We start from the raw sequence: 14,329 nt of genomic DNA, 5'->3' as shown, positions 1-14,329 counted from the left end.
GTTTATATAAAAAATCTAATATAAGCTACTATTTTTTTATAATTACTAATTACATTAAGACGTGTTAATGTATGCATAAAAATATTGTTTGATTTTTGAATACTTACTGAATGGTAGTTTATTATTTTGTTAAAGATATTTTATGTTTTGTTCTTGTACAAGTCATGAGTTATTCATAATTTAAATGACTTAGTCTATTTCTTAGCGTAAAAAAATATTTTGTTGTATATTTTAGATAAGTAGTTTATTTTTTTTAAAGATGATTATTTGGTTTTTGTAACGATTTTTTGTTGAAAAAGCACAGATAATTTAAATATGTGTCTAGAAATGATCATTACTCTAATAGTTAATTTATAGTATTTTATTCAACAGGCGTTTAAAGGAGGTCAAGAAATATGAGTGGCGTACTTTCCACGAGTATTTTGGAGTCAGTTAAACACCATTGCATACAATACCATGCACTTAGTTTTTAATAGTTTTTTTTTTAATTCTCGCGAAATTCACACTGTTTCCTGTATTGCAAAGGTTTGCACTGTCAGCTCAGCTGCCCAAAGCCTTCCCGCGCACGCACGCAGTATCGTTAATGCAATGCGTTGCCATGATTACAGAACCAAACAATGCGTTTTCAGTTTTTTCGATACGCACAATCCTGTAAATGACGAATAACAGTTCGGGAGTAGAAAAATCATTAAAAGGTTTGATTAATAAATAATGTATTGATTCCTACATACCTAATAACATAAGTGACCATGACTGATATGTTACTTAACACTTATAAAGTTAAAAATATGCATAGGTAGAGTATTTTACAACAACAATTTATGTGCTTTAACATGTTTATTTAAGACTCATAGATATTTTTAAACAATTAGCAAAAGTGGGTTAAGTATCATAACACAGTCTTGAAAAAGTTTGACGTCGTCGAACAATTCGCAATAAAAGAAAAGGGCATTATTTCGTCAAATTGAAGTTTGTTTTGAAATTAAGCTACAATAATCACTACTACTGAACGTATTATAGCTGAAAAACACAACAATCTATATAAAAACAATTTTTTTTAAGAGAAACACAAAAAAATGAGAAAAAATCTTTAGACGCCATTTTCTCAAAATGGTTGGCGTGTGGGTTGACACATTGTTGCTTATCAGCATCCATATCTAGACGCAATTAAGATCATCAGGAATATTCTATTGCTATGCGCAAAGTACATGCGCGGTCAGCCATGGCAACGATTGCTACAACAATCCGTCCCCTAAGCAATACCCCCGGGCCCGGCGTAACTTAGATACTTTGATAACATAGAAATTTTACCTAGATATGAACCACAGGTGTAGTGTATTTACAAATGCTTGCCTTAAACTTCCAGTGGATGCAGTCAGTAAAATGCCTAAGCCCGACTATGAGAGAAAAACAAGTTTGTCACCACACAGAACTCCATTGATTCATCTTCTACTTGTTCTGTGAATATTGTAAATGTAGATACCGAGAAAATAAAGGATTTCTATCGCTCCATACCTGATTACAATGAAATAAATCATCTTCCAACTGAAGAATTCTATTCTACGTTAAGATCTCTAAGACAAAAGAAAAAAGTTATGCTAGAATATGCAGTGGATTCAATAGATGATTGCAATGGAGATAATTTCAAAGTAAAAGAGGAAGCTTACATCAATCAGACTAAAATCACTGATAAGCCAGTTAAATCGCATTATACTGGCACACTGAGGCGAAAATACAGTGCAGAGAAGAGGATAAGACGTCAGAGTTCAATGGAGCTGCAAGAATGAATGGAAGACGTGTATCAGATTGTTCCAATAAAAACCTCACTGTATCTTCTCTGAAGCAACCGTCTAAAAAGCTGACTGTTACTAACATCGAAGTAAAAATAGATGACGATCTTAAACTCCCAGTTAAAAGTAGTTCCATGAAAGAAAAGACATTGAAACCAAAAAGAAATCATTCCGCTTGTTCTATATCTTGGAACGATGATAAAATAGAAAGGAAGAATGAAGTCGATCAGAAGTTTGATAAGTTTTTCGATGGAGCAGAATATTCTAGACTGAAGAAAGGTAACTTGGACGACGATGAGTTCAAAACTCAGAGTATGCCTTCTAGTCCGTTGAGGGCTAAGCGATTTGGGTCACCCCAAAGAAGACGTAAGAGTATAACTGTGCCGAAACCGTTTAAAATGACTAAAAGGTAAGATTTCAGTCAGATACTAATTACAGGTCGTAATAATTAAGGCAGGTAGCCCTTTACTCTCTATGAAATGCTGATAACCGAACGACTAAGTAGATATTTGTTATTTTTTCAGAGACGAAGAAGTAAGGGCGGTGAACGAGCTTCGTAGCCTGCAAAAGTCTTTTTCAGAAGACATGCTTCATAGGAAATGCGACCGTCAGCAATTTCGGTCCAAACCTGTCCCTATAGAGTCTAGGATACCGCTCTATGACAAAATTCTTGAGGATCAAGCGATGAGGTTTTCGATTTACTTAATTTGAGCTACATATTCTTCATCCTTTTCGTTTGATGGCTCCACGAATGTCTCAATCGTGAACGATGTATCGCTGACAAGCGATTTGACTTCATGCAATTTAGATATTTTAATTGTTTTGTTTCTTATACACTACCTAGTGCAAGCTCTACCTCTTCCTCTACCTTAATGCACATTTTATTAGTTTACCTACGTTATGTTTACAGGTTGATTTCCAGGCCCGCACAATGAACACCAAAAATCTAGGTATTTTTATTTAATTTATTACTGCTTGCTGCAAATAAGGTAGGTATGAACGCTTGAGCACCTTAGACCTAAATATCTGCCTACAGTGCCTTAAGTACTTGCCTTCTTACAAGTACTTATAAATAAGTAATTGTCTTCTCAGACGAGCTCCCGACCGCCTTATCCTCTTTATTTTTTGCCTTCAAGCCCTACTTTTAATTCATTGGTTTCCAATAATTTATTTCAATGCACTTAGGGCCGGTTGCATCAAACCGTCTGTCACGTGTTCGTTAAATTTTATTGTATGGAAGTTCCATAGTATTCTGACTGAGTGACGATGATGTGTCTGTCAAATGTGGTTGATGCACCTGGCCCTTGAAAGTGAATTCACGTGACCTGTATATACCTACGTGACCTTAAACAAAATGTGTTCCAGACGAGCTATAACAAAAATCAACAGCGAAGCGGAGCTTCGTGCTAAAATGAAGCCCTTCAGCTTCACAAAAAGGGAAGAAGGGGGATTAGAAGCAGTTAAAGCCTGTGAACGAGCCATACATGCCCTGCCGAAACCGAAGAAAAAGAAAAGATTCCGCGCAAGACCGGTGCCCAAGAATTTGTTTTCGAACTATTTTTACGATAAAATGAAGGAGGACGAGTTTTTTAGGTGAGTGGGTGAGGTTTTTGTATACTTAAGTAGGTATCTAAAGTTTGAAGGTAATGCCAATTGCTATCGTTCTCTTATCTTCCTTGGCATCACAAACTAAATTTGAATCGCGTTACTGAACGACCTTGAATTCCATCTTTATCTCCTCCAATGGTGGATGGTCTAAAGTACTTCAATGGGGTTCCTACTGAACTTTTCAGCCTTGCATACTAGTATTTCGTGAAATAAACGATTGCTTACGGTATTTCCGGACGGTTACGATTTTCAGACCAGTAAAATAAGAGCGTACTCCCATCTCAGAGCTGGTAACGTATACTTTGCATGTACATGCAAGTACAGAGTACAGAGTCGGACCATAAGTGTTCTTTTTGAACTTTTTTTACGCTGAAGAGTGAGACAGACATAGATAACTACCTAACCGTAAGCATTATGAGCACCCATGTTTTAAAATTTTACAGGTCAATGAACCGTCGAATCAGGTCAGAAGAAATGCTCCGTAGCGCCACCCTCCCCGGTTCCATGGCCATGCGAGATCGCAGCCGTCTGTCCACGCCGGCAGCACACAGTGATCTGCCCATCGATCCGTCTCCTGGCATCCCATCTGTCAGTTCTTCTGACAGACAGAGGAGTAGGAGTCCGGAGAAGAGGTATAGATATGACAAAACGGCGAAGGAAGACTTTATCACGACAAGTCCGAAGCCGTTTCGGTTCAATACTGCTGACAGAGCGGCTAAGAAGGTTAGTTTTTGGACTCACCAAGTCACCACTTAGTTTAAGAAATGCTTCCGCATGAAGACGCAACATCAATCTAACCATCTACAGTTCCTCATAGAACAAGAAAGTTAATCCGCTCCTATAGTAGACGTAGACTTTTGTGGGATAATTTCTTAGTTTTGTTTCCTGATTTCAGATGCAAGACGTAGCCAAAAAACTGTCCCAAGAAAGTAAAAGCACGGAAAGCGTCGGTACCAGCGGTGACGTCGGAGTCATGCGAGGGTTCTCTGCGCTGGAGCTCCGAGCTGCAGCATCGGGCCGATCAAACCTCGCGGCTCTTTTGAGGGCCGAGGCAGTTCGTCGACGGTTTGAGATGGACGCGGCTAGTAGGATGGCAGAACAGCGAAGGATAAGGGAAATGCGTCACAGAGATCGCCTGCTGAGATCTAACCCGGCTTGGACACTGGTTAAAAATAAGTAAGTTCTAAAACCATGTCACTATGCTACTAGCCAGACATACATACATACATACATACATACATACACAAGGTATTAGAATATTAGTTTCGTCAAATTCTAGTGCTTTGTTATTAAGGATAAACCGGGCGTAGGTATAGCTCTAGCAGCAGCAGATAGCAGAGGATAGCAAAATAAGGGAGAGGTTCGAGAAACATGCACGCTATTTGGATTCTGTATTAAGAAATATTGAAATAATCAATATGTAATATAATTATTATGAGATACATACATACATACATACATATTATCACGCCTGTATCCCATAAAGGGGTAGGCAGAGCACATGAATTACTGTTTCAGTGCCACTCTCGGCAAAAAAGGGTTGAAAGAAAACCAAAATTGTGACATTGCAGTGACAGGTTGCCAGCCTCTCGCCTACGCCACAATTTAACCCATATCCCACACATTATATACATATTATGAGATGATAGGTACAATTATAGGTATTATGTGTTATTTCAGTGCTGAAGAAGATATCGCCATGCGTCTTCAAACTCGACGTGATGAGGAGCGAATGAGGCGAGAGGAATTCCTCCACGAAATGGAACTTATGTATGGGAGAGTTCAGCAGCAGCCACTGCTTTTTGAGAGATATTACGCACCTCGATCTCACTCGGCCCCTGTCGACTACATACAACTCTCACCAAGGAAAACCAAGAAAAGAAGCTCACGGAGAAGTAAAACAGAACATTTTAATACTCCTAGCGCATCGCGAAAAGATTCTCTCAATGACTACAACGGCAATATGATGGAATATTTAAATAGAATAGAAAATGATGAAAAGTCTTACTCTAATTCGGAAGATGCTATTGATAGTTTAGACGGTAAGTAAAAAGTTTAGTAGCTACGGTCGAGTTTCTTTAAGCATTGTGGTTGTTAGTATGTACGTTTATTTGGAAATAAAGATGCAAAAAAAATCATTTATTTAATTTCATATCTCATTGAGTCTCATTGTACACTTACAAAACAAACGAATTTGAGTGTACTTTACTAGGTTTCACAAGAATCTCACTTATATAGGTACTCATTTAAAACTTAACATAGATATTGAACTTACTCCAAGATAGTATGGCAAAATTACATCAACATTGATACATACGTACTTACGTGTACTTCACTTTCCCGTTCATCCTTTATGGCGCATTATCATTAGTCGATAGGGCCCGCATGCGGGGTACGAGAGATTTCTGGAACGCGTGCCACAGGGTCCGCATTCGGGATGCGAGAGATTTCTGTAACGCGCGCCACAGGACCCGCATTTGGGGAAACGTTTTCATAAGTCGATAGGGTCCGCATTCGAGGTGCAAGAGATTTCTAGAACGCATGCTACAGGGCCCGCATTCGGGAAATTAAATAGTAATAGTAACTTTCATAGGTTGTTATCTCGCCTGCGGGGAGTCCCCATATGATGTATAACGACCAATCAATTTGCACCACTTTCATTGGTCGTTATCTCGCCTGTGGCGACTCCCCGTATGCTGCATACCGAACGAGAAAAAAATGAAAATGAAATATTTATTTTTCAAGTAGTTAACGACCAATTAAATTGCACCGCTTTCATTGGTTGTTATATCGCCTGCGGGAACTCCCCGTATGCTGTACATATACCGAACGAGTTATCGACTAATGAAATTGCGCCATCACGTATAAATAATCGAGTCTTTACAATGCAAGAACGTTTAAAATCCAATCCATATAATACGTTACTCGCGAATAAATGCCGGGTATTCCTTCCGTGCCGCACCTAGAGGATCCGAAGCTGGTAACTCCAAGATAAACCAGTTAAAGCGTCGGTTCTCACTGGCCAGTCGTACCAAGGAGCTGCCTGAGTCTCCAGCGCAGCTGTCTTCACCTTTCCTGCCGCCGGCACAGATGGCGCTGGCAGCTAACTGGTTAGACACTCGTCTGATGGCTGCCCTGCATGTTGCCATCGGCACAGCCATTAGACTTATTTTTCTTTTGACTACGGATCTCGTTTCTGGAACAGGAATAAAATGGTCATTTTTTTCACAGCATTCAGACATGTTTTTGACAGCTTGAGTACTCAAAGTCTACACACTGGACTAGGACATCCCAAAATTCACATACAGATTGGAAATAGCTAAGATAACTTTTCCCTATCTATAGGGACTCTAGTGCATCAGATTGAGGAAATTAGATATATAAATTAGATTAGATTTACTTACCAAATTCTGTTTTACCCCAGCCACCAGTAATGTATTCACTGTCGAGGTCATAATCTATTCGTGCTATGTATTCTGTGGTGGGTAAGCAGATTGGCCGGATGAATTCTGAAAAAAAAAACAAATCGTCATAAGTACTTAGGCCGATAGTCCACTATCATTATGTTTATCATAAAACTTTTATGATCATAGGTCTTTTTTCTCCAACGTGAAGAAAAATGACGGCATGTTGCCTAATATGCTCATATTTCTATGACAAACATATGATAGTGGACTATCGGACTTAATGATGTGCAAATTGCGGAAACTTTCAAAAGTGTAGGAAAATTTCCATCGAAACTTTCGAGAACATTTCACAATCGCATTTCCAATTCGTTCATTGAGATCCATCTGGAGACGCTTTTGGATTTGTAACTTCCGATGGTTACAGGACAGCCGTTTATATATTCTTCTTCGGTTCATTGTCATTTGGGTTCAGAAGGCATGCAGCAAAATGAACAGGTTTTAGAACAGTTTTCTGTCTTGAGTAAATTTTTTTCTTCAGACAACTGATCCAATATATTACCAATGAAATCTTCTGTATGGCTTTAGTTGATCTCTTTGACACATTATATACATTATCAAATATACATACATACAATACAGAGAGCAAAATTGCATTTTATCCACATGAGTGCAAAGTAATTTCATACAAATTTTAACTTGATGTCATAAGCTGACTGATGGTAGAATTTACCAATAAATGATGATTTTGAATCATAAATATTCAATAGATTGACGGACGTGATTTAGTTTGATGTTTTAAAGTCAGTATTTTGGTCGTGTTGGTGTGGTGAAAAATTTTGTGTTTCACTCGGTGCCAAAGTTTCTCGCTACGCTCGCGGTTCAATATTGGAATCTTTCGCTTTCTCGAGTATCAATATTGGCACGTGCGGTTAAACAAGTACTTTGCCCCCTTGTAAAACAAATAACTATTGTTAACAATTAACTATATATAGTTTTCCCTAATGAAATCAACCTCTATTCGTAGTATAATTGAATATAGTTGGACTATTTTGCAGTTATTTGATATATTATTACCACAAAATAATGCAAGATTTTCGAAATGAAATATTCCGCGAAATATTTCGGAATAATTTCCGCAGAATTTATTGAAATTTAAGAATTTTATCAAGCCTCAGCCAAACCTATAAAAACCGGTTGTTATCAAAACCGGTGTGGTATAATAGTATGTCTGTCCTCGCTACTTACTCTAATATTTCTGTGCGTAGATAGGATTTCATTCTCATAAATTTCCATTGTTTCAAGATCTGGAGAATGTTTCGGAAAATTTCACGAAAATTTCACTTGAGAACATTTCGCATCGGACTTAAGCTGTTACTGTTACCCGTAAAATACCTGCAGTCTTTAGGCCGATAGTCCACTATCATATGTTGTCATATGCGCTGGTAGCCTAGCGGTATGTATAATATAAGTATGTGCGAATCCGTAGGTCACGGGTTCGAACCCCGGCTCGCACCAATGAGTTTTTCGGAATTTATGTACGAAATATCATTTGGTATTTGCGAGTCGATTTTCGGTGAAGGAAAACATCGTGAGGAAACTGGACTTTTTTCAATAAGGTCTAGTTTACCCTTCGGGTTGAAAGGTCAGATGGCAGTCGCTTTAGTAAAAAGTAGTGCCTACGCCAAATCTTGGGATTAGTTGTCAAAGCGGACAAATGCCGGGCCGTGAGCCATGGCAAATGCCGGGATAACGCAAGGAGGATGATGATGATGATGAGGCAAAATATGCCTTCCTTTTTCTTCACGTTTGAGTAAAATGGAGGCATACAGACCTATGATCATATTTCTATGATCAACATATGATAGTGGACTATCGGCCTTAGCCAGACTGTAGTGAACTAGTTATTATAGTGATCCAAATTAATAACATTTAAATTCCATTGTGGTAGCGTGATTCCGTCAACGTAAAGGAACATTTTTGGCACAAGCTTTTATCGCCGACTGTACCTTTCTTTCAACAGTCAGTCAGTCATCTACCTAGTACCAGTTAGAGAGGACACGGCGAACAAAAAGTTTGCGCCACGAACATAAGTCCAGTGGACTTATGTTGCCTCAGTCAGTCTCTGCGCGTGGTGGGAGGAGGTTGTCTCTGACTGCACACAAATCAAATGAAAAAATGCCTTCCTGTGCTATAAGATACTGTTGAAGCCATACGAGAAAATCTAATAAAAGTGACGGTGTCACATTTCATCGGTTAGTAGACAAGCTATTTTGATCTAACTTAATTTAAGTAATTATTATAATGAAGGGACGGGCTCCTTAAACGCGATGCTATGGCCGCCATTTTGACAACTGGAATCATAGATGAATCGCGCAGACATGACATGCAGGTAATAAGGTATAATAATTGTGATCATATTCTGTTTTCAATATATAATATAAAAATATTTATTTCAATTTCTAGTTTTGAATATTGCACGGTTCTAATACGAATTTTAGTCGATAATATTATACAATAAGCATGATTTTGAATTATTTATGAATTATAATTCTCATTATTGACGAAAAATAGTGACACCAAAACTGAAATAGTATTATAGTATTTAATGCAACCGGTGTTTAAGGGAGGTAAAACAAGGTGAATGGCGCGATTATTATTCTGAGCGACAGAAACTTACAAAAGTAATTTTATTCAAAGGAAATTAAAATTTATGAAAAAAACAATTACTTATTTTTATTTCACTGAGTAGAAATTAAATATAACACAATGTATAATAGTGCTAAAAGTAAACTACTTAGTATTTCACACACAAAGTATAAAACAAAGGTCTACACTAAAAGTGTCGCGTCTAGGTGGTCAAGTCTTACTCTATGACACGGTTCGCTTCACGCGCATGCGCCTCGCGCTGCCGCCGCTGCCGGTCGGCGCACAGAATATGTTCGAGTTGTCATTTCTAGTACGTAGTACATAGTAGTTCAATGATATTATTATACAATTTGACACTTATAACTGAGCACCAAAAGTTGTCCGGGGGAAAGAACCAATTTTGGTGGTAAGTATTGAAATCATTTTTATGGTTAAACGAGACGCAGCAAGACGAACAAACTTGTCGTAACATGACCATTCAGGTTCGTTCCTGCATTTAGACATGACACAAGTGTCATACTTTGCTGGATTGGTCCGCCCTACACAAAAATATCTAATTTTGGTGGGTCGTAATACTTTTTCCACCAAAATTGCATAAATTTTGGTGGTGAACAAATTGAGGGCAATAACGTTTTTGTTTCTATTTGAAAAGTATTTATTACATGTTAAAAGTTTATTATTTCAAGTAGAAAATAATAGAAAAATGAATAAAAGGCTTTATTTTTGTTTTTATTTTTTATTTTTGTGGGTAGACCAATTTTGGTGGCGACCATGTCATTGAAATCGTAATTTCTCTAAAACTACTTATTATAATGAAAGGTCATTGATACATAACATTGCTAATAATTAGTTATGTAACATCAGTACATAATTTCAGCAAAAATTACAAAACTAAAAAAATCCACCAAAATTAGGCAAATTTCGAGTATGTTGAAATTCACCCCAGTCTAGTCGAGACGTTTCTAAAAAACCCTTACTCGATGGGGATACGATACGACGTTTCATGGCAGAGTTCCTATGACCTCCTTTCTTCTCCATCATCAGATCAGCTCCATGATACTTTAACATTGCATTGTCACGTGATTTACATATGTGTGCAAAATTTCAGCTCAATCGGATTTTCACCTTATTGCATTGTAATAAGGTGAAAAAATGGATACATTTCTTTGTAGTCGACTGTACAATTGTACAATGTACATTGTGCAACGAGGGAGGTAAGGGGGTCATTAAATACGAGTGTCGTGATATTATTCACGACAGCCGCAGGCTGGAGTGAATATATAGACAAGAGTATTTAATATCCTTACCTTTTGAGTTACACACAATGTTTTTCATCACATTTGAGAAAAAATACAGAAAAAAAGTCATAAGGCAAAAAAAAACCTTCAGCGCAACGGTGGCGTTGCGAACAGGGCAAGTTGAATAAAAAGCTTGTAAAAATTCTGAAGCAGATCATCAAGTAAATTTCATATAAAGGTTATCCTTCATTCGATTCGGTTAAATAAACAACGGCGCCATGAAATTACCGTTGTTATCGATCACTACATTGATTTTTCGAAGCATGCCAATAAAAAGGCGGTCAAGCTAATTTTGTCACTAAAAAGGCCGCAAATTTAAAAAATTTGCTCACCAGCAAATTGTCTTCATAAACCGCGTATGTACCTCCCTAAACCTTGACGTTGACGGAATCATTGACGAGCCATAACACCAAGCCATAAAAAAATATTGAAAGGGGCAAAGGTTAGTTGTTCATAGAATGTTTGTCGTCCATCCTTCGTCCACCCGAAATACGCGATAGCACTTAGTTTAGTAATTTCTTCCAAAATAAATTGTATTAATTAGGTACCTACCTGTAAAATTCACCGGATGAGCTAACCGCAACAAGGCTATGTCTCCAACCAGCGTTTGTCTATGATAAGACGGATGTATGAAGGTTGCATCGATTTTAACGTCCACAGGAGGATCATTGCAGTCGTCTTGAATGCAATCGATTTCTGTCTCAGAGTCCCAGTCACCCAGACGAACGTCTATTCTGAAAAAAGGTACACGTATGAAGAAACTAAGATTTCTTGGCAGTGGTGGATTTGTCGTATGTAGGTACCTAAATTACAGTACATACCTTCTTGCAAAAAATGTTCGGTAACGACCTCAGATTGTGTGTTTTTTGTACAAAAAGGAAAAATAAATATGACAACCGAAGCAGGCAGATAAGTAGGTAATCCATTTGTGTTTAAATGGATGTTGGAGTTTTTGGAAATCATGAATCATGATAGATTGCTTCAAACCTTAGAATAGAGCGTACTTACATCTCAAAGGCCAGTAAAGCACCTACAACTCATCTGGTGTTTCAGGTGTCCAATGGTAATTCAGTGATCCGTCGAGCGACCAGCGAGCAAATTAAATGAATGAAAACTCACATTTCCTGGTTGACTACACAGTGCGCAGCAGTAATGAGGAATCGGTCAGTAATAAGGGATGCGTGGCAGGCGTAGATCTCTTGCTTTGTGTCTGAAAAATACAATAAAGATGGATTACGTAATGCGATCGGGTTTCCTCAACTCGACAACTTCCTATTTGCGCGTATTTTGCTCAGTTGTAGTCTATTTGAATAAGAATATTAAGGGGAAGCACATAATGAATGTCGCACAAGGGTTATTGTACCAAACAGGATAATATTCATATGCTTGATTGATTAGGTAAATAAAAAATTACTTACTGCTTAGATATTTGATGCGAGCAAGCCAAGGCAGCTCTTCAAGTCCTGCCACTTGCCCTCCAAAAATCCTGTCAGAAGTCGAAAGCAGTCCACATTCATTCCGACTGGGTAGATAGACGGGACGCTGCAATACAGGAAAGCGATCCATTTGCTCCGTTGCAACATCAGAAACATCTATATGCCAGTTTTGGTCCTGGTCTTCAAGTGGAAATCGAGATGGGATGTTTGGGTCGACACCTAAGGGATTGTCAAATGTTGGTATGGTTTCACTAGCTGTTTCAGACTTGGAAGGTGGTTCGTCTGGCTGCAGAGCAGGTGGTCGCGTGAATGTCGGTGGTGGGCGAATAGAGAAGGCTACTGATGATGTTGGTAAAGTTGGCGCAATGAAATCATTGTTGTTATGATGAGGCGCATTTGTTTTCTTCTGTTTATGTGTTGTTGTTGAAGGGATGTATGTTGTAGTCGTGTAAACTTTGGTTGGGTGTGCCTCGGTTGGTACTGGGGTTGTAGAAGCGAAGGTAGCTACCGGATCTGGTGGCACTTTAACAGTATTGGCGATACCGCCTTCTGGTCTACTAGTGGCGGCATCCTTAGTGGTATTGAAGGTGATGGATACTCCATCGGTTTTGTTTGTGACGCAGCATACCTGTCGAGTAAAATTAAACTGATTAATTGATTATGGTCTAAAGCCAAGCATACTCGTATCGTATACTTATAAAAATACATTGGTTCATAAGGTTAATTTCACATGGCTACAACGTTTATTAAAATATCAACACTGGACACAAAGTAGAGGCTCATTACAAAATGAGAATAAATGACACCTAATGTAATAAAGCACGAATGCTGTTGTTGTTAAAAATAAACATCGGTAGCTAATTAGTAGCAATGAATACAGAAGATTTTTTAAGTTGTTCTCGCTCTCGCGTTATTATTTCGTGATTTGAAAATATACCTGTGGGTATTAAGTATGTCATATTTGTTGTCAAGTTAAACTATATCTTAGCTTTACCTTTTACAGTACAAAATCGATTGTCAATTACATAACTTAGTACCTTCATTCAATGGATCAACTGTTATATTTACCTTTGCATCCAGCTTATCATATCCACAAGTGAGATTCTTCAAGGATTTTATGTCATTTAACTTCAGCAAATCCAATGCTCGTTGGCATTTTTGTAGCAAAATACATTCTCCTTCTATATCGTCACTTATCTTGCATGTCAGGGATCCTTGGGCACTCTCTGGAAACAAGATTATCGGTTAAATCTCTACGAAATCTCGTTAATATTCGCGGCGCTTTATAATGTGTCCATTTTAGCTTGTAGGTATCTGCTAATATTCTACGTCTGACGAACACGAATCTATGTAAATAACAAAAAAATAAGGAAAATCCAAACCAGTCGCGACTAATAATGTACATGACTATTAAGTGGCTTAGACTAAATAACTAGATAGTTTGAGTACTTACGTGTCGTAGCGACTTCGAGGACGGCAAGAAGTAAGCAAGTTTGGGTTATAAATGATATAAACATGTTTGTTATTGAGGGTCTGACGCGCGCGGTCGGCTCGCCAAACCTCGCACACTGCACTGCTCACTGGCGGTACGTCGGACCCGTTTGACTGTATTTATCAGAGTTGGAGGCAGCGCCCGCGCCGCTTAGTCACGGCGGCTCGGCTGCTCCGCGGATCCCTAAACCGAGATGCAGGGTTTTCCCAATACTATCACATTTTTGATTTGAAGCCATGGTGTGACGTAACGGTCATCCCGTTTTGGCTTACATCCGTGATTTCGCTCACGTAGAACCCATCGAATTTACTCAAAAGATAGCTGTTTTGTTTTTGTTTACAATTCTACCATACAAGTTAATATGGGTCATATAGCTTATTAAGACTAGCAGCTCGCCTGATATTAACCTAAAAACTCTGTAATTACATAAATTATTCTACAATTTAATCTATCTAAATCTAAAGTTGACAGACCATTGCATTAAGTACCTTTGAAGATAATTTATAACTTAGAATTTGAAATTTAAACTGTCTTCTACTTCTAAAAATATTGATGATTTCAGAGTTTCGACATGAAAGGGATATTTGAGATTATATTCCTAAACAGAAATGATAATTAAGAAGGTTTTAATCGACTTCTACTCGGAGTGAGT

At 38.1% G+C, this 14,329-nt stretch overlaps 2 protein-coding genes across 2 annotated transcripts; one reads left to right on the top strand and one right to left on the bottom strand.

The window, feature by feature from the left end:
* Positions 1–1,159: 1,159 nt before the first annotated feature.
* Positions 1,160–5,452, top strand: LOC125233008 (protein FAM161B). Its single transcript, XM_048138872.1, is given in 8 exon segments — positions 1,160–1,419; positions 1,422–1,736; positions 1,739–2,199; positions 2,315–2,479; positions 3,156–3,383; positions 3,842–4,121; positions 4,294–4,574; positions 5,079–5,452. Coding segments are annotated over 8 exon segments (2,202 nt in total). The 5' UTR covers positions 1,160–1,317; the 3' UTR covers positions 5,449–5,452.
* A 74-nt stretch (positions 5,453–5,526) lies between these two features.
* Positions 5,527–13,799, bottom strand: LOC125233009 (serine proteinase stubble-like). The gene is made up of 7 exons (XM_048138873.1): positions 13,639–13,799; positions 13,254–13,411; positions 12,168–12,813; positions 11,869–11,959; positions 11,302–11,483; positions 6,803–6,907; positions 5,527–6,594 (listed from the first exon to the last, which is right to left on the bottom strand). Exons 1-7 carry the CDS (start codon positions 13,700–13,702, stop codon positions 6,320–6,322), a joined length of 1,521 nt encoding a protein of 506 aa, XP_047994830.1. The 5' UTR covers positions 13,703–13,799; the 3' UTR covers positions 5,527–6,319.
* Between the last annotated feature and the right edge of the window lie 530 nt (positions 13,800–14,329).

This window comes from Leguminivora glycinivorella, chromosome 13 (genome assembly GCF_023078275.1).
Source record: "Leguminivora glycinivorella isolate SPB_JAAS2020 chromosome 13, LegGlyc_1.1, whole genome shotgun sequence".
In the NCBI taxonomy this organism is placed as follows: Eukaryota; Metazoa; Arthropoda; class Insecta; order Lepidoptera; family Tortricidae; genus Leguminivora; species Leguminivora glycinivorella.
The sequence above is the reverse complement of the archived record's forward strand: the minus strand, read 5'-3'. Positions and strand labels throughout refer to the sequence as shown.